Source organism: Neohortaea acidophila (assembly GCF_010093505.1).
Source record: "Neohortaea acidophila strain CBS 113389 unplaced genomic scaffold BDY17scaffold_12, whole genome shotgun sequence".
In the NCBI taxonomy this organism is placed as follows: domain Eukaryota; kingdom Fungi; phylum Ascomycota; class Dothideomycetes; order Mycosphaerellales; family Teratosphaeriaceae; genus Neohortaea; species Neohortaea acidophila.
In genome coordinates, this window is record NW_022985521.1 from 479,192 (window position 1) to 496,901 (window position 17,710).

A 17,710-nucleotide genomic window follows, 5' to 3' on the forward strand; every position below is an offset into this window, starting at 1 on the left:
TATAAGATCCTCGTTTGTCTTCATAGAGCTGGAAGTCTGCTTCTTATTCCACTCGTCCTTTCACTCACCGTACAATTCCGCGCTGCTACCATGCGTATTCCCTCGTTTCTCTTCGCCCTCTGGGCTGCATCTACTGTGACTGCCGCCTCTCACGGCCGACGACCCCATCATCACCCTGGAGGAGTCTGTACTACTACAGTCGGGAAAGGGGCGCGAACCGTAACAAAAACAAAATACACTTCGTACGCGTCCTCTTCGCCGCAGACTGTCCGCCACGCTGACTTACGCCACGCTAGGACGACAACCAAGACAAACACCATTACATCGGGCATTGCGACTTCGACGACGACAACCACGAGCCTGCCGACGATCAGTAGCTGCGTCGCCCCTGCGATACTACCCAGCAAACGTGACAATTCGAAGCCTAACACTTATGGCTGCTGGACTACTACCACCGTTACAGCACCTCACACAACAATCACCACGACCATATCTCGCGTCCGTACCGTGACGTCCACCGTTACAGTGAGTGGTAGTCGAAAGATTTAGCGGGGCTTTGGTCCTCTTGTAGCACATGACTAACGACATTCTGTCCTGCTAGACGGCTTCGACGACCACCACGATCACCTCTACCGTCGCTAGCACGGCGCTGGCGACTGCCCTCTCCAACTTCGTCGGCGCCTTCTACATCCTTGACAGCAATAGTGGACTCGAGTTCAGCGTTGCTCAGGGTGACTTGGGCGCCGGAGACGACGTTATTCAGCTGGCCTCAGCTGGGAGCGAGTTCAGCCTCGCGCTGGGGGCCCTGACCGTCTTTGATGCCACCACTGGCGTCGGCGACCAGCTTTATACCGACACCACCTTCGCCTCCAACAGCGAAGTCTATCCAGACTACGTGTTCGCATTCAACGCGGCCAGTCTCCCCGATAGCGACGCGACGCTCTTGGCGTGTACTGTCTCCCAAAACGGCGACGGCACATGCCCGTTGACGTGCACGGGGAACGGTGGCAGCGACTTCTACACCTGCGGCGAGACTGAGAACGTCGAGATTGGCGACACGGATGATGGTGGGGACTGCGGCAATTTTGTGGCTACAATAGAGATTTCGGCGTATGTTGTGTCGCTCGATGCCTTGTAAGTAAGGATGCACGAGCTATCCGAATGGAGAGGGGAATAATGCGGGGGCGAGGAGCTGGTAATGGCTGGGGCGTGACGGCGGGCGGGCCAGAGAAGGGGGGCTTGTACTTAACAATCTCATTCCCTAACTCCATGTTATACTACATCCAAGCAAGGAGCGGCTAGGCTGGGTGCAGAGTGTTCCTGCCGTCTTGTCTCTCAAGCCGTTGCTCCGCGGGGTAACTAAGTTTCTCGATCAGCAGCGCGCAAAGACACTCTGACCAAATCGAGGCCGTCCGGGGCTGCCGAGGGCGCGATCCATCGACTAGCGACAGCAGCCTTGCATGACTTGGCGCCAAGTTCGAAGCGATGGGGTGATGTGGAGAAGCTCGACTCTGCGGGAAAATGCTTATGCGATACTGCCAGATCGGCAGATTTGCGTCTTGCTCCTCCAGCGTGCACTTCATCTTTAACTAGGATAGTACTCCAGATTCAGGAGACAAGAGTTTAAACATCTTCCACAGTAGGATTTGTGGCGTTGGGTCGTCGAGTCAATAATGTGGACTGCATCAGCTTCGCCCCCGGTCCGTGCCTGATCGGCGGCGTTTTGTGGCTTGCGCCTGCAGCGTTCGAGATCCTTTCCAAGACCTTACCCTATTCGCCTTCACCCTGAAGCCTTGAACATCTCTTGCGAGGTCTTCGGGACTTCATCAACTGCCGCCGGCACATGTCTGATAATTGCATAGCAGCAGCGAGCCGCGCAGACGCGCTTAGACGTGCCTCGTGGTTGAAGACTGCGCGACACTGATGATACTCCGCCATCGGACTTCCGTCAGCAACTGAATTAACGTCACGCGCCCACAAGTCAGCCGAAGATCCATCGACTAACAGACGCGCTAAGGGTTGCCAAGTCGTGGACATTGAATGGTACACTGGACTTCACTCGGTCGATGGACGGGTACTTAAACGAGACCTGGTATGACCCAAGACGATGAAGCACGTCTCTTCGACTCCTCATCAATTCCTCCCGTTTCCAAGATGCTCACCGGTACCTTCTTCGTCGCCCTCCTGGCCACCATCGCCGCTGCTACGCCGCAGCCTGGGAATAAGCCGGTCTGCACTACGACTGTCGGCAGATGTACTAGCACCGTAACGACGACGGTGACAAGATATACTGGGACAACCACAAAAGTCCACACCGTCACCGCCGGAACGAGCACCACGACACGCACCAAGACAGTTACGACCGCCAGTCCCATAACAATTACTTCCTGCGCCGCGCCTGCCTCTACCGGGCCCATCGACAAGCGCGGAAACCAGGGCGAAAACTGCTGGAGCGTCAACACCGTCACGCACCACTGGGCCACGACCACAACCGTGACAGTGAAGGCCGTGAGCACGGTCCAGTCAACTCGCACGGTGAGTAACACGTCGAAGGGCGTACTGGTCCCGCGGAACACTTGCGCGACTGCAGCAATAGTGCAGTCGATCACACAGAGATATCGCGAAACGTACTTGGCTGACTTGATACCCTTGCTAGGTTGCTAAAACAACGACCACAAAGACAAAGACCGTCACAAGCGCATCCACGCAGACTTCGCTTGCGAAATTCGCGGGTGACTTCTACATCTACGACGGCTCCGGGCAAAACGCCTTTGATGTCAACTTCGTCAGGGGCGGCAGCACCGATATCATCACGCTCGATACGACAACCACGTTCGCGAGTGCGTTTGCTCTCGTCAACGGCACGCTCAGCGTGGTGGCGGCCAGCTTTGGAGTTGGCGATACAATCTACGCAGACCCGACTTCCGCCAGCGACCAGGGCTTTCCCGACAACACCTTGATAGGCCTCACGCCTGCGGACGCGGCAGCGCAGGGAGGCGAAGCAACAGCAGTGTTGTGCTCCATCTCACAGCAAAGCGATGGAACGTGTCCATTGACATGCACGGGCAACGGCGGCAGTCAGTTCTACTATTGCTCGGGCGGTATCCCTCTCATCGCCCTTGGATCCGGGGGCGCGCCAGGGGGATGTGACTCGGCCAGCGAGTATACCACGTTCTCCACGTTCGTTGTTGGACCCGTTTCGTAGGGTGGCCGCGGCTACAGACCATTACGCGAGGGGTACAGAACTCAAGCTGTTAATGGCAGATCATTTGTCGTCAGGGAAAAGGGCCGGAAGGTCCTCAGAGACGGACGGGTAGCAGTGCAAAGAAAGAGCACCTCGCCTTACAGTGTATGCGGCCAGACTATGATGCCTTTCCCCGAAGAGTTCCCTAAAGTCACAAAAACTGCGTATATCGTATCAAATCCTGGCTTGCTTTTTCCTCATCACGCCATGCCGAAACACCACAGGTTCCGAGACCGAAACACGTGGAACCCAATGCTTCATCGGACGTGTTCACCTCACACTCACTCTCCCACAACTCTACCTCACAGTCATCAAGATGCCGAAAACCGCACATCCCGATGACGTCTTTGCGCGGTCGATACGATCTGCCAGACGGGCAGGATATCTACGAAATCGACCTGAAGGCGAGAAGAGTTCCGCGGATGGAATGGTTGAAGCTTAGCTGGCCGATCTCCATCCCACCCAGCATTCTTGGTCCTTCGTCAGCCTCCGCCTCGACAACAAGACAGTACGCGTCTGGGAGGAATTCGGAGATCGGAGATAACAACAGAGCTCGGAAGCTGTGCAAGCGGGTCAGCCGGCTCGGATTTACCGTCGATTCACGCACTCGCTTCTCATCTGTTCCAGCGTGTGATACTGGCATCCTCGCATTGGCGATCGCGCATGGAGAGGCACAACAGCGGCATTTGCCGGGTGGTCTGCTCGATGTGACCGGACTGCGCAGTGCGACAATCGAAGGACTGTGGGACGATGCAATGGCGGTCCGGAGACGAGATGAAGCGCCGCACAACCCACCAATTCAAACAAGTCGCCACCAGGAGGATCTCCCCGCCCAGTTGAAACGTCGACATGCCGACAACGATGATGCACGGCCAAAGCGCCGCCGCGTATCCGACGGCCAATCTGCATCAGACACAATCGTGCCAACCGAGCGCGAAATCAGAGTTGATGGACTCCGCAAACACAGGGAATGTGGCGGAAACAAAGCGAAGTGCCGTGTCGTCCAATACGGTATTGATTGTGAGTCGGAATTCACGCACCTCACAGATGGCGACCCACACTATCTGGCGAAGCATGCCAAACAGATGTACCGGCGAGCCAAGAAAGATAAGACCTCCCCACTGCGAGCCATGCTTAAAAAGTTTCCATGCCCACACGACTGCAAGCTCTTCTTCCTCACCCAAAAGCTCATGAGGCTACATTGCTTCGAGCAACATAGCCAGAACATCAAATGCGGATTCGCGCCATTGGGATGCTCGGAAATGTTGCAACCCCGAAAGCACACGCCTAGCATTTCGTCTCTATGCACACCGGCGAGCTGTACCGACTCGCGAAGAATGTCCTGGACTTCCATCGCGTTAACGCCTTCAGCTGTCACGACTGTCTTCCGGCGTTTACCACGAAACAAGGCCTGCGCTTGCACTAACAACTGAAGGGACACTCCGCGAAAGAAGGCATAGTGTAATGTCGCAGCTACAAATGCTGGATGAAGCAGTCCCAACTTGACGGGCATTTCCGGGGTTTTCATGGGATCAAGGCCGTCGAATATGTCGAGCGTTACAAATTCAAAGGGGATAGTACGTCTTATGTACCTTCTCCAATCGGACACCGCGCTACCGCAGCGTCCCACCTCGATGGTTGTCGTCTGGCGGAGCAGCTGGAACCCCGAATCCGGTCATGCGAAAAAACTCAAGACCCCAGACGGACTCATAAAGAAATCGAAGAGATCCGTCAAGCAACTTGCCCGCGCGATGCATTGGAAAGGGCGTGTTCACACGTCTGGCATTTTTATGACCAACGTGTGCTTCAACCTGTTCCCGGCCCCTACATTCGCCAACACCCAAGCCGTCGCCCGACGACTCGGCTACAGAAGCAACTCGCACGCCGTGTCTACCGCTGTCGAATGGACGCGGAAGTTGAAGGCGATGATCACCACCACCGAGGGGGTGCAGGGCGTCTTGTCCAACTGGGACAGTATAGGCACCAACTAGGAGCTGTGTGTAGAGTTTGCACGTGAGATGAGAGACTTCATGCTGTACCTCCACTCGAATCAGTGCTCGTATCAAGTGGACAGAGATGGCCATAGGCTGGATGGGCTACGACTTCTGCCGCGTTTTGACGTCGCAGGCAGCTTCTCACAGTCTCTTTCCAAAGCCGTTGCTCCGCGGACATATTGTGCTCGATCGAAATTAAGGGGGGTGACAAGTCTTACGGCCGTAAAATGGAAGCATCGCGGGGATGCAGCTTTTCAATATGAGGCGCAACGCTAATTGCTGCATGCGGCAAGGGATCGCTGGAACGTGCTGCATCTTGTTAACGCGCCGCGGAGGCTAGACAACTTACGTGACCATAGGTATAGATACCATGCGGTTCGCCGTGGGAGGAGGGCAGACCGCTCTGCTTGTTTTCCATCCTCACCGTACGCAGCACTTCACCTTGTGTCCTCGAACATGCGACCTTCAGCCTTCCTTGCTGCCTTTCTGGCGACTGTCGTCGGCGTCGCTGCTATTCCAGGCGGAACTGACTGTTGCACTGTGACGCGGCACAAGTGGAAGGCCACAAAGACGGTAACCTCGACCACATACCCGTCAACAATAACCCACATTTCCACTGTTTCTTCGGGAACCGCCACCTCTACAACCACAACCACTTCTATCCCGACGTCGACTCTCTCTTGCACCAGTCCAGCTTTTACTGCCTCGAAACGCGACGTCCCCAATAAGCCTCATTGCTGGCATACCAAGACTGTGACCACGGCTTGGGGCACGACGACAACCACGTTGACGGTGACTAGCGTGTCTACGGTCCAGTCCACAAGCATCGTAAGTGTTGCTCCAAGAAGGGCGTGGGTTGCAACTGCGTAGAGCTGACAAGAACGCCATTCTGCAGGTTGCAGCGACGACAATCACCTCGACCACCACCGCTACCGCCACCACTACCGTCCTTTCTGCCGGCACGTTCTTCATCATCGACGCCAATACGGAAGAGTCGGGCTTCGCGGTCGAAGACACGGAAGTCTTCAAATCATCGCTTTTGTCGACATTCAATTTCACGAATGGCGGCCTCACCGGTGCCCTCACCGTTGTGAGCACGAATGCCGATTTAGGTGACGCGGCGGCCGCAGCGGGGGACGGTATCTACACCGACCCTAATGCTCTGTTCAGCGGTGCTCAGGCAGACAGTCTGTACGGCCTCCAGCCATCGGATGCAGCAACCCAAGGAGCGACGGCCATCTCGTGCTCCGTTGTCCAGAACGCCGATGGAACGTGCCCACTGACGTGCACGGGGAATGGTGGCAGCCAGTTCTACGGCTGCGACGACGACTTCGCATCCGACATCCAAATCGGCCCCGCGGGCCCGCCGGGTGTCTGTGACATGAATAGCGCGTATAACCCGATTGATCCGTACATCGTCACTGTCTGAGTGGAGCACTTTCTGGTAAGCTCGAGGTGCTTCCTGCGCGTTGAGTAGGGGCGAGTTCGTGTGGGAAGACGGAGTTCTGGGCTGGACCAGGGGAGTGAGGGTAAGAGGGATGTCTCTTGCAAGAGACTGCTGGCGCACGAGATGGTGGGCTTAGTATCGGTTGATCAGGGCTCTCTAGTCTGAATAATGATAGTCGTGATCCGTACACCAAAGAATGGGTGATGCTCTCGTCGCCGCTCATCCCGTCCGGAGCGAATAGAACTCGCTGCATACCGTCTTCTTCAAATCGAGCACGACGATTGATGGACGAATGTCGTTAATGGATGAAGGAGGAAGTGCGTGAGCGAAGCCGAGTCGCACCCAGGCTTCGCGGGGTCCAAGCTTCTCCGCGAATGTCATCGGCCAGCACCTTGTATCACGACAAACTTGTCTCTTCACCTTACTTTCGCCGAGTGCTCCTCACCTCGCCGCTCGCCTCCGCCTTATTGAATTAGTAAGACGCTCGAACAGTGCCAACATGTCGGCTCCAATGGCCACTAGAGCGCTGAGCCGAGCCACCCGACAGTCAGCCTCCACCGCAAGAGCACGAGTAGTCGGCCAGCTGCGAAGCAACCACAGAGCACCTTTCCTCGCCGTCCGAACACCACCTCTCCAACGATATTTGTCATATTCCCTCTTTCGCACCGCCCGCCTGACGCCCGAGTCCGCCGACCCGCCACCCCCGAATCCCGAGCAGCACGAAGGCACAGTCATCCAGCAACCCACCGAGCTTGGGGATGAAGAGTACCACACGCTTGCGGACGAGTACATGGAGGCGGTGCACGAGAAGGCGGAAGCGCTGCAAGAGGCGCGCGAGGATGTGGATGTGGAGTACAGTGTGCGTTTCCATGCCCTCACCAGGTCACCCCGGTATTGCTACCTAGCTAACACACATCGCACCAGGCCGGCGTCCTCTCAATCAACATGCCCCCGCAAGGCACCTATATCATCAATAAGCAGCCCCCGAACAAACAAATCTGGATCTCCTCGCCGACGTCCGGCCCGAAGCGATACGATTGGGTGGTGTCGGGGGAGAGCATGCATCAGAAGGAGGGCGGGGGGACGGGCGATTGGGTGTACATAAGGGATGGGAGCAGCTTGACGGATCTGTTGAGCAGTGAACTGGGCATTGTGATTGATTTGCATGGGCATGAGGAGAGTATGAAGCAAAGTCGGGATTTGACGGAGTGAAGAGGAAGAGGTGGGCGGTTGTTGATGGGACAAGAGGAGTGCCAGTGGAGTGAGCGTACTCGGCGAGAGGTGATGCTTCACAAGTAGCTGGTGGCATTACGTTCGTCATATGGCATCTCTTCTCGGACCAGCCTTCAGTGTATACACCCTCTGCGTCTGTGGGCACTTGGCCCGGTCCCCCTCCTTGTGTTTTGATCTTAGCCGGGCTTGACTCGGCACTGTTTCCGTGCGACAAGCAGGATCGCCAGCTCTCTCGGTTGCCATTCGAGGCGTGTCGTCCTCCACTCACGTCCCTGGTCGCGACAGAAGAGCACACAGGGCCAGCTTGTGGTCTTCGGCGAAGTTTTTCGGACCACAAGGCATCTCTGGCCTGTCTCTCAGCCACATTCTTGATGTTCACCTATCTCTCCCATCCATCCTTCACACACCAGCCGCCACAACCTGCTGCACCGGCGCCCCCATCTGACTCGCCCCCTCCCCATCCGGCTTCGGAAGATCATCCTTGTCGAAGATCACACGAATTTGCAAACTACAGCTCGGGCAGACGGCGATTTCCTCTCCGTCTCGTAGGTCGTCGATGTTGATTTCAAAGCGGTCGCCGCAGGGGCAGGGATAGTGGTAGATTTGGAGGGTGGAGTCGTAGGTCATGTCCTGGGGTTGGTTAGGAGAGGGGTTTGATAGGTGGTTGGGGGTGTGAGGGAAGAGAAGGCTTACTTCAATTTCTATCTCATCGTAGATATTGTCTGCCATGGTGAGGGGATTGGGAGTGGTTGAGTGTGTTGAGTGGAGAGAGGCGGTGGTGGAGAGCGCGAACTTTTGGGAGACGTTGAAAGTCGACGCCGGAACTGATGAGTCAGCGTTCAAGAGTGGAGTCGATGCAACAGATCATGAGTCTCAACGACGAGCCTTGCGCCGATTTTGAATTGAAACGGTCCACCGATTATTGGCCGTGCTAAGTAGAGTACAATCGAATACACACTCATGAGTCGGGACACAGCCATAACCACCTCACAGCTTCGAGTCCTTGCCCTGCGGAATCTCCACCACAATCTTCCCCCACGCCTCACCACTCGCCAGCAACTTCAACGCGGCCGGCATATCCTCCAGTCCCGTAAACTTCTTGTCCGTATAGATCATCGGCTTCACCTTGCCCTGCGCAATCAAATCCAACAGCGCATCCCAAACCGTCACCACCGACTCCGGGTCCATGGTTGCATACATGCCCCAGAACAAACCCGACACACTCACGTTCTTCAGCAGATACCGATTCGTCGGGATCTTCTCAATCTCTCCGGCGGCGAAACCAATCACAACCAATCGCCCGTCCCAGCGCGTGCACTTTAGCGAGCGCTGAATGACGCCCAGCGGGTCCAGCACGACGTCCACGCCGCGCTTGTTGGGCGTGAGTGCTGCTACTTCCTTCTCCCATTCTTTCGTGCTGTCGACGACGTGATCTGCTCCGAACTTCTTCGCTACCTCGCCTTTCTCGGCAGAGTTGACAGTCGCGATCACGTGCATGCCTAGTCCTTTCGAAATCTGAATCGCGGCGAGTCCGAGAGCACCTGCGGAGCCGTGCACGAGGACGTAGTCGCCTACCAACGTGTTAGTTTCCGAGTAAGTGAACAACCACCATTCATCCCTCCATACCTTTCTTCGCCCTCGCGCGCAAAATCAACGCCGCATAGGCCGTCGGCGCCGTATAAAACAGCCCACTCGCCTGCGCAAACGACCAATCCTTCGGCATGGGTCGCAACCCCTCCTCCTCCACATGAACCTGCGTGGCGAACGTCCCCAGCGTAGCGCCAAACACGCGATCCCCCACTTTAAACTTGGGCGTCGTCTTCAGCGCCGTCGGCTGCGCCAACACCTCGCCCGCCATTTCGTTGCCCGCGATCCATGGGAAGTCGGGTTTCTGCTGGTGCTTGCCTTGGATTTGGAGCACGTCGAAGAAGTTGGTGGCCGCTGCGTGGATTTTGATGAGGTATTTGTCTGGGGACGGTTTGAGGTCGGGGAGATTGGAGATGGTTAGGCCGTCTGGGCCTGTGACTAGTTTTTTGAGTTGGATTGCTTTCATTTTGACGGCCTTTTTGGTTTTCTGCTTTCTGCTGTTGTTGGAATAAAAGAGAGTGTTGCTGGGATGTATAATGGAGTTGTCGTTGACGATGCGGAGGTCGAGCTTGTCTGGATTGCCGCGGCTGAGCAACGGACCTCCGGCCGAGGGTAGAGGTACCTCGTGGCGCAGACCAGCATTGGAATTGCTGTTTCGGGTATTCACGAGGCTTGTAGCAGGGCCTCCGTATACTGTCGCGAAGAAGATAGAGTAGAAGTACAGTCAATCAATTTCCAACGGCTTCCCATAGGTCCAGCTTCGCGAAATCGCTGCTGAAACTGTTTTACCCTCTGCCAATCGCGGGTACCATCTCTGCCACCTCCCATCCAGATCCAATCGCAGACAGCCTTCCCTTCAGAGGGGATTGTTGACCCTCTTCTGTGAGTCGCTGCTCCCAATGCATACGCTTGAAGCTTCACACTCAAGCCCTCTTTCGACGGCGACCTTCGCGCACAGCCAGGCTGCAAATCTCGCCGTACTTTTCGCACTGCACGCACGCCATCCCGCGTCCGGAGTTCTCACACCACACTGAGCGCTCATCGCAGCGGGTGCATGAAAGGCGTGGCTTAGGGTGGCCGTCATGTTCGCCCTTCGCTCTAGTCCAAGAAGTCTCCGTGAGCAAAGTGCGTAATACCAAAGTCCAATAGCAGTAGCTTCATCCTCCCAAGCAAGAGGGTTACTTCTTCGCCACCCCAACCAGCCTCAACTCCTTCTTCACCGCCTCCGACCCATCAATCTTCGCCGCATTCGGCACCCTCAAATTCGGCGCAGCAATCCCTCCCGGATTCTCCACATCCTGCTCGGAGTTGATATTCTTCATCACGATATCCAGCACGTCGTCGTAAGTTTTGGCCGTGCCGCTGCGCAGGAGTTGCGTCGTGTACTCCTTCAGGTCCTGCGTCCAGCCGGCGGCGTCGAGGCGTTGCTGCAGGGTGGCCTGGATGCGGCGGAAGCCGCCGTTTTGGAGCAGGGCGGCGGTGATTTCATTTTGCTTTTGGGAGTTTAGGGCGGTGTGGCCGTTGAGCTCTACTTTTGATGGGGGTGAGGTGCTGTTTGCCATGGTGATTGGGGTGTTGAGGTGATGATCTTGCGCGTGGCGTTCGTGTTGATGGCGGCGAGCACTGTATCCGTGTAGGCCGAGATTAGAAGAGGCCACTGATCGACTCTGGACAGTAGCATCGGTAAGTGCATTCATGTATTTCGAGATGGTTCGTGTGGATGTGGAGAAGGAGCACTTCATTTGATATATCGAAAACGGAAAAACAAGGGTCTCGGATCAAAGTATGGCCGAAAAACAACCACCGTGCCCAATAACCCTAACCCTTCTCTCTTGACGCCTTCATTCTTGTCTTGCACCCTTAAACATTCTGTGCCTACATGGTAAGGTGTATACTGTAGCTGCATCTACAGTTTATGTTCGGCGCGATATTTCTTCTTCCAATCTTCGTAATCCTTGGTCGACTGCTCGAGGTCGATCACAGGCTTGCCATGGGCATCTTTGACCCATTCCCCATCTACCATGACTTCAATCCTCTTCCCCGTCGCCGTACCAGGCGGAATCCAAACGGCAAGGTCTCGATTAGGTCCCGCAAAGTACCTGCACTCGTCGGGGATGATGCATTGTTCAAAGTACGCGCCTCGAATGGCTTTGTCGGCTTCGCTGCCCGGCGCTTCGCTGGGAATGCGGATCTCTGCAACGGCGTCGAAGTCCTCGATGGCAACGCCCGCAGGCATTGCTGCTGGATTAGCGACGGTCGGATTGACGATTTGCACGTAGTGGGTCATGCCGCAATCGGCCGCCCATGGCATGCCGAAGCGTGCGTGTTCGAGCCATCCGGCTTGGAATGCCTGCACTGAGAGGCCGGGTTTGCGTCGGAGGAGGCACTGAGGATAGCCTCCGTCCGCGCTGCCGCTGCCGCCGATTCCGTAGTCTTTGGGAGCTTTGTCGTCGGCCATGTCGGGTTGAGACGGTGGAGGAGAGGTTGCAGTGTGCGTCGTTGGATGTGAAGCTCGCCAGCTCGTCGCTCACGTAAACGTTGCAGCGATTACCTCTCCACCATTCACGAAGCAATGACAAAGGATTACTCAAAATCATGCCTACAAAGTATTGTTGCGGTGATTCTGCCCTTTGGATTGGCCACTTCAGCCCGCCTCTTTTCTACTCATTCTGCGCTTCCCCATTTCAAGTGCGCCAAACTACTCCGTCGACAACGTCGTCCACCATCAAAGCTACCCGTGGCAACGCGACCGCACGGCGTAGTATCTGCTCAATCGAGACTCCCGGGAGACGCAGCGGTATAGAAGACAGCCTCAGTTGTGCATCGATTTGCGCTAGAGTGAGACACAGCCTTGCCCTTCAACGACATCTTTTTCATCGGGTAGGTTGCTACCCACTCCTCGACATGACAGCGTACACGATATTCAACCACCAGGTATCTCGGTTATCACGTCAGCCCGGCCATCCAACCAACGCTCCATTGCGGTGCGATCTGCGCAGACATCGGGACCGTCGTGAATCTGGATGCTCGAGTGTGCACAGCGAGGACCGACGCAGCAATATACTGGTTTCGACACATCGCTGGAGCGATGCCCCAAAGTCGCAACGCCCTCCAATGCCGTGTTCGAGACTCACGATCTGGTTGCGCCGTTTCCCGAGTCCATGCACCGCCTTTTCCATTTGGTACGTACCCGCATGCTGTTTGGAAACCAGACCACAGCTAGCGTATCACGATTGCCGTAATTGGGGATAAGGTAATTGCCGGTTCAAACGCCTTTCATTACCGGTTCCATACCATCTAGACGCCTCGTAGCTGCATATGCGACATGCAGCCTGGGCGGCGGCGAACCTCATTGGTGTGATGTGGCAAGTCGCGGCGGAAAGACGGTGCGGGGTGTCGCGTGCGCGTGTCCACAATTTCTCCGTCCGGAGCGAGATTTAATCCAGATTCGAGGCTTCGAAAAATTAATTTGTTTACCCTGTCGCGAACATCATCCCGTTGCCACCATTTTCTTCATCCTTCCGACCTTCGCACGATGTCTCGACAGGGCTCCGTCGCGAATGCCGGCAACGCAACGGGCAACCCTGCGAAAGACGTCGTGGAGCAACAACACGGAGGTCCGCTCCATTTCCCCGTCGAGGATGAACTACAGCACTCCGAATCGTTCAGACAGACGATTGCTGGTGCCAAAGCGGCTACGGACAAGGAGCACAAGATGACGCTGCTCCAGGGCATTCGTTTGTACCCAAAGGCCATCATTTTTTCGGTCATCATCTCCACCTGCATTGCCATGGAAGGATATGATGTTTCTTTGATCAATAATTTCTACGGCTTCCCGATGTGTACGTTATTGGAGCGTTCTACCGTCCGAAAATGCTATCGACAACATCCTGGGACATGTTTTGCGCATAAAAAGATTCCACCGGGGTGGATTTAGCGTACACATGAGCTCGCGGATCGCGTGTCTTCCCCTCTATCATCTAGCGCTACCAGGCTGACTTAGACCTCCAGTCAACAGAAAATACGGCCGCTTGATCAAGGATGGCTCCTACCAAGTCCCCGCTCCGTGGCAAGCTGGTATCTCCAATGGTGCCAACGTCGGCGAATTCTTCGGGTTGCTGATCAACGGATACGTCTCTGAGCGATTCGGATACCGCTACGTGAGTCTGTTGAACCTGGACCTTGATGAGATAGTTTGTGTTGACGCCCCTCTAGACTGTCATCGCGTGTCTCGTGGCGATCACCGGGTTCACCGCCATCTTCTTCACCGCGCAGAGCGTGAATGCTCTACTCGCCGCTGAAATCCTTTGTGGCGTTCCATGGGTAAGGAACACCGAAACTGGTCCCCTGATCTATCTATGCTGACCCTATTTCAGGGTATCTTCCAGACTTTGACCATCACATATGCCAGTGAGGTCTGCCCTGTGGCTCTACGTGGATATTTGACTACTTACGTCAACATTTGCTGGGGCTGGGGACAGCTCATCGGCATTGGTGTTCTCAAGTCCTTCCTGAACAACAACACCCAATGGTCATATCGGATTCCATTCGCGCTTCAGGTATCTATGCGCCGTCCACGCCCTCTTACTGTAAACATACTTATCTTCCTTCTCAGTGGATGTGGCCTCCATGGTTGATTGTCGGCATCTGGCTCGCACCCGAGTCACCTTGGTAAGCCTATGTCTTCACCAATCCGCCGCCATCATCCACATCCTGACTTCTACAGGTGGCTCGTCCGTAAAGGAAAGATCGAAGAGGCCAGGAAAGCCCTGCGCCGAATCACATCGAACAACCGGGAGACCAACTTCGACGTCGACGAAACGATTGACATGATGAAGCACACGACCGCTCTCGAGGAGAAAATCACCGCTGGCGCCGGCTACTTGGATTGCTTCAAGGGCTCGGATCTGCGCAGGACTGAGATTGTGTGCGCCGTCTGGGCTATGCAGGTACGTTTGAACCGCCGGACACTATCGATCGAGGGAGAAGCTGACTTGACCAGAACCTGAGCGGCAACGCATTCTCCAACTACAGCACCTACTTCTTGTGAGTAGTCCTGTCCAATGCCGATTACATATACGATTGCTGACGAATAGTCCCAGAGAGCAAGCCGGCCTACCAGCCAGCACGAGCTACGACTTCGCCATGGGCCAATACGCCCTCAACATCGTCGGCGTCTTCGGCGCCTGGATACTCATGACCTACTTCGGGCGGCGCAAAATCTGGATCGCCGGGCTCTGCGGCCTCTTCACCATGCTCTTTGTCATCGGCTTCCTCGGCTTGGTGTCCGACAAAAAGCAAGCCGGTCTGGCGACGGGCAGTCTGATGATTGTGTGGGCTTTCATCTACCAAATCACTGTTGGCAGTGTTGCTTATTCGCTTGTGGCGGAGCTGTCGACTCGGCGCTTGCAGATTAAGACTGTGGTGCTGGGACGGATGTGTTATATTGTTGTGGGCATTATTACGTCGGTTTTGACGCCTTATATGCTTAATCCTGGTGCTTGGGATTGGTCGAACTACACCGGCTTTTTCTGGTGTGGGCTTTGCTTCTGCTGCATTATCTACTCGTACTTCCGAGTACCCGAAGTGAGTCGTCTTCGCTTTTTGTGAAGAATACATACTGACAGACATGTTTCAGCCACGCGGCAGGACCTTTGCCGAACTGGATCTCCTCTTCGAACGCAAGGTGTCGGCGCGCAAGTTTGCCTCGACGGAAGTGGATGTGTTCGATGAGACGCTGAGCGATGGGAGTTCGCTCACGGAGAAAGTCGAGAGTCGCAATGAGCATACGGAGAAGCAACTATGATTGACGGCGACGGAAGTCAGGAGATCAGACTGTCATGTCGAAGTTTCAGCGAGCATTCCCTTTGATATATCTAATGTCTACCTTATACGAGTCTAGCCAAGCATATTCTCTATCTTCAATTCGCTCACCGCACTCTGTCAAGTGCTCTTCGTCTTGCTCGCATGCCCATTCAGACTTCCGTTCCCCGCCTTGCCATTCACCCCTTCATCCTCCTTCGCCACAAGGCCCGCCAAAACCTTCTTCGCAGGCCACGCAAACCCAACCCCATGCGTCCCCTCATGCTGCGCATAAGTCAAAAACTCCACCAGCGCCATGAAAATATAACTCGCAATCGCCGTCAGGATATGCCACCAGCCATGCAACTCCAACACCACACCCAGCGGCATGCCCACCTGCCGCTTCCACCGCGTAAGCGTAGGGCAAAAATTGACATCAATGTTCCAGAGGCCGTAGGCGAAAAGTGCCGTGCACGTCGCCACGGTCGCGAGAGACGACATGGCGTCCCGGTGGGCTTGCGATTTGACAGTCGAGCGGATGATGGCGCGCGTCTTTTGGCCTACGAGCACGGACAGGCTGAAGAAGAGGATGACGTGCAGGACGAATTCGTCTGTGAGGCAGTGGTAGGTTACGAAGGACGCGAGGCCTATCACGATTATGGCTGCGTTGCGCCGGGCGAGGTGGGGTGGTTGTTGGAAGGTGAAGAGTTGGATTAGGACGCAGCCCATTGCTAGGTGCATGGACATTTCGTCCGCTGTGGGAGTCAGCTGATGGAGGTTCTTTGGGGTCTTGCTTGGTGAGGTCGAGGCGTACCCATTTGCGTGTGGTACTTCATGGTGGAATGGTACAGGCCGGAGAAAATGCCAACTCCGATGAGGCCCCAGTAAGGGAGGTTGACGGCGGAGAAGGGCCCGACATCACGGCGTCTCAGTCGGTTGATTCCGTGGATTCCGTAGCCAACTGTGGGATGGTGTTAGTAGGAAGACAGTTCCATGGAGGAGAGGGATGGCGCGCACTGTAGGCCAGACTGGTGAGGGTGTTGAAGAATTCGGCGACATAGTGGGTAATGATGTAGTCCTGGCAGAATGTGTCAGCATACATATGTCTTGCAGGGGAGTATGACATCGAGCTCACCTCTTCACAGAAGCTATAGTGAGATCGTGTCAGCCCTCTGTACCGCCTATTAAACCTCGCACCACGCTTACTTGACGGCAGAAGTCTGCGGGCCCCAGAAGGGGACGAGCGAAGCGGTGCGATACGGAATGGACCAACTGCTCTCCATGGCTGTGGCCTCGTAGCAGATTAAGCCTGGGGAGAACGTAATATCGTGAAAGGAGGCTGGTTGAAGGCTAATAAATCCACCCGCGACAACCGCGAGCCGCCGAATCCCCGGGGATGGTGGGTCGTGCGAGGCTGCTCGTCTAGTTTTTTGCCCCAGCCAGACACGCTTTCCGCGTCATCCCTTGCGATTCGCCAGCCACGACGTGCCCCGTTTGGGTTTGTGCCTGCCGCGATTACGACAACGAGATCCGGACTGTGGTCCGTTCGGATGACGCGTGAATTCGAGACGATTCAAGATGACATCTACCGCTCTCCAGGGCAGCAAGGCATGCTTCAAGACGACCCGCGCTCACTTCCCATCCATCCTATACGTCTTCCGCGTCATGCAAGCCAAATGCTCCCGCTCCTCCAGCACATCGTGAAAGCCCATTTCCCGCGAGTAAAAGCGCCTACCCACATCCACGGTCGTGAGCAGCAGTGCTCGCCGCAAACTCGGAATCTCGCCGAGAATCTCGTTGCAGCACGCAATCAGCCACTTGCCCAGCCCCGTCCCTCGGTGCTCGTGGTGCACGTAGACGTCCGTGAGGTAGGCCCAGGTGATGTAGTCGGTCACGTAGCGCGCCAGGCCTACTTGCTGTAATTGCTCTGCCGGCTGTGCCTCGGTTGTTGGGGATGGAGTTCGAGGTGAAGAAGGCGAGTCCGAACTCTGGGCCGCGGGCACGGCGGGGAGCACTTTGTAGAGGCCCAAGGTGAAAGAGTTGGCGAGCATCGTTCGAATCTGCTCTTCTGGTAGGACTTTTGCCCAGAACTGTGCATGTCATTAGCAATGGCTCCTCCGCGAGATGGTAGAGGAGACTGCCTCACCATGTCGTCCGTTGCGAATGCCTCGTTCACGAATTTGAGGTTGATACTCGTCGGGTCTGTTAGAATCACGTACTCGCCGTCGGATGTTTGGCGGCGCCATTCGCGCTTCACATTGAACTCATACGCCATGCCGGCAGTGGTGTATGAAATGCGATCGGATTGATGTTCACGAGAACATTTGAGTGCTGGAGTTTGTGACTCTTAATTTAGTGTCGATTCCTTATCCGGAATCCCACTTGCCATCGACAAGTTTGAAC

The 17,710-nt window shown here is 55.6% G+C and overlaps 12 protein-coding genes across 12 annotated transcripts; 6 read left to right on the forward strand and 6 right to left on the reverse strand.

Moving 5' to 3' along the window:
* Positions 1 to 6: 6 nt before the first annotated feature.
* BDY17DRAFT_356566 (uncharacterized protein) lies at positions 7 to 1,138 on the forward strand (the record flags this gene model as incomplete). The annotated part of the gene is made up of 2 exons (XM_033738283.1): positions 7 to 525; positions 602 to 1,138. Exons 1-2 carry the CDS (start codon positions 91 to 93, stop codon positions 1,136 to 1,138), a joined length of 972 nt encoding a protein of 323 aa, XP_033585733.1. The 5' UTR covers positions 7 to 90.
* A 157-nt stretch (positions 1,139 to 1,295) lies between these two features.
* On the reverse strand, positions 1,296 to 1,583 carry BDY17DRAFT_305086 (uncharacterized protein; the record flags this gene model as incomplete). Its single annotated transcript, XM_033734814.1, has 1 exon — positions 1,296 to 1,583. One exon carries the CDS (start codon positions 1,581 to 1,583, stop codon positions 1,299 to 1,301), a length of 285 nt encoding a protein of 94 aa, XP_033585734.1.
* Positions 1,584 to 2,154: 571 nt separating this feature from the next.
* On the forward strand, positions 2,155 to 4,677 carry BDY17DRAFT_313729 (uncharacterized protein; the record flags this gene model as incomplete). The annotated part of the gene is made up of 5 exons (XM_033735752.1): positions 2,155 to 2,535; positions 2,657 to 3,180; positions 3,206 to 3,313; positions 3,349 to 3,415; positions 3,469 to 4,677. The coding sequence occupies 5 exons, from the start codon at positions 2,155 to 2,157 to the stop codon at positions 4,675 to 4,677; spliced, it is 2,289 nt and encodes a 762-aa protein (XP_033585735.1).
* BDY17DRAFT_50870 (uncharacterized protein) lies at positions 4,585 to 5,477 on the forward strand. Its single transcript, XM_033738458.1, has one exon. The coding sequence runs from the start codon at positions 4,731 to 4,733 to the stop codon at positions 5,259 to 5,261; it is 531 nt and encodes a 176-aa protein (XP_033585736.1). The 5' UTR covers positions 4,585 to 4,730; the 3' UTR covers positions 5,262 to 5,477.
* A 217-nt stretch (positions 5,478 to 5,694) lies between these two features.
* On the forward strand, positions 5,695 to 6,667 carry BDY17DRAFT_327949 (uncharacterized protein; the record flags this gene model as incomplete). Its single annotated transcript, XM_033737764.1, has 2 exons — positions 5,695 to 6,066; positions 6,134 to 6,667. The coding sequence occupies 2 exons, from the start codon at positions 5,695 to 5,697 to the stop codon at positions 6,665 to 6,667; spliced, it is 906 nt and encodes a 301-aa protein (XP_033585737.1).
* A 517-nt stretch (positions 6,668 to 7,184) lies between these two features.
* Positions 7,185 to 7,897, forward strand: BDY17DRAFT_319169 (Frataxin-like domain-containing protein; the record flags this gene model as incomplete). Its single annotated transcript, XM_033736251.1, has 3 exons — positions 7,185 to 7,256; positions 7,371 to 7,544; positions 7,610 to 7,897. 3 exons carry the CDS (start codon positions 7,185 to 7,187, stop codon positions 7,895 to 7,897), a joined length of 534 nt encoding a protein of 177 aa, XP_033585738.1.
* A 420-nt stretch (positions 7,898 to 8,317) lies between these two features.
* On the reverse strand, positions 8,318 to 8,647 carry BDY17DRAFT_257476 (uncharacterized protein; the record flags this gene model as incomplete). Its single annotated transcript, XM_033731689.1, has 2 exons — positions 8,318 to 8,548; positions 8,612 to 8,647. 2 exons carry the CDS (start codon positions 8,645 to 8,647, stop codon positions 8,318 to 8,320), a joined length of 267 nt encoding a protein of 88 aa, XP_033585739.1.
* A 258-nt stretch (positions 8,648 to 8,905) lies between these two features.
* On the reverse strand, positions 8,906 to 9,971 carry BDY17DRAFT_319170 (uncharacterized protein; the record flags this gene model as incomplete). The annotated part of the gene is made up of 2 exons (XM_033736252.1): positions 8,906 to 9,489; positions 9,545 to 9,971. 2 exons carry the CDS (start codon positions 9,969 to 9,971, stop codon positions 8,906 to 8,908), a joined length of 1,011 nt encoding a protein of 336 aa, XP_033585740.1.
* Positions 9,972 to 11,240: 1,269 nt separating this feature from the next.
* Positions 11,241 to 12,064, reverse strand: BDY17DRAFT_305094 (uncharacterized protein). Its single transcript, XM_033734815.1, has one exon. It carries the CDS (start codon positions 11,961 to 11,963, stop codon positions 11,412 to 11,414), a length of 552 nt encoding a protein of 183 aa, XP_033585741.1. The 5' UTR covers positions 11,964 to 12,064; the 3' UTR covers positions 11,241 to 11,411.
* Positions 12,065 to 12,989: 925 nt separating this feature from the next.
* BDY17DRAFT_305097 (putative MFS alpha-glucoside transporter) lies at positions 12,990 to 15,368 on the forward strand. The gene is made up of 9 exons (XM_033734816.1): positions 12,990 to 13,347; positions 13,517 to 13,665; positions 13,721 to 13,828; positions 13,882 to 14,064; positions 14,121 to 14,176; positions 14,232 to 14,454; positions 14,508 to 14,551; positions 14,608 to 15,091; positions 15,144 to 15,368. The coding sequence occupies exons 1-9, from the start codon at positions 13,041 to 13,043 to the stop codon at positions 15,309 to 15,311; spliced, it is 1,722 nt and encodes a 573-aa protein (XP_033585742.1). The 5' UTR covers positions 12,990 to 13,040; the 3' UTR covers positions 15,312 to 15,368.
* BDY17DRAFT_305099 (ceramidase) lies at positions 15,369 to 16,685 on the reverse strand. Its single transcript, XM_033734817.1, has 5 exons — positions 16,514 to 16,685; positions 16,443 to 16,455; positions 16,325 to 16,385; positions 16,122 to 16,268; positions 15,369 to 16,062 (listed from the first exon to the last, which is right to left on the reverse strand). Exons 1-5 carry the CDS (start codon positions 16,588 to 16,590, stop codon positions 15,449 to 15,451), a joined length of 912 nt encoding a protein of 303 aa, XP_033585743.1. The 5' UTR covers positions 16,591 to 16,685; the 3' UTR covers positions 15,369 to 15,448.
* Positions 16,686 to 16,938: 253 nt separating this feature from the next.
* BDY17DRAFT_327956 (acetyltransferase) lies at positions 16,939 to 17,582 on the reverse strand (the record flags this gene model as incomplete). The annotated part of the gene is made up of 2 exons (XM_033737765.1): positions 16,939 to 17,397; positions 17,454 to 17,582. The coding sequence occupies 2 exons, from the start codon at positions 17,580 to 17,582 to the stop codon at positions 16,939 to 16,941; spliced, it is 588 nt and encodes a 195-aa protein (XP_033585744.1).
* Positions 17,583 to 17,710: the final 128 nt, after the last annotated feature.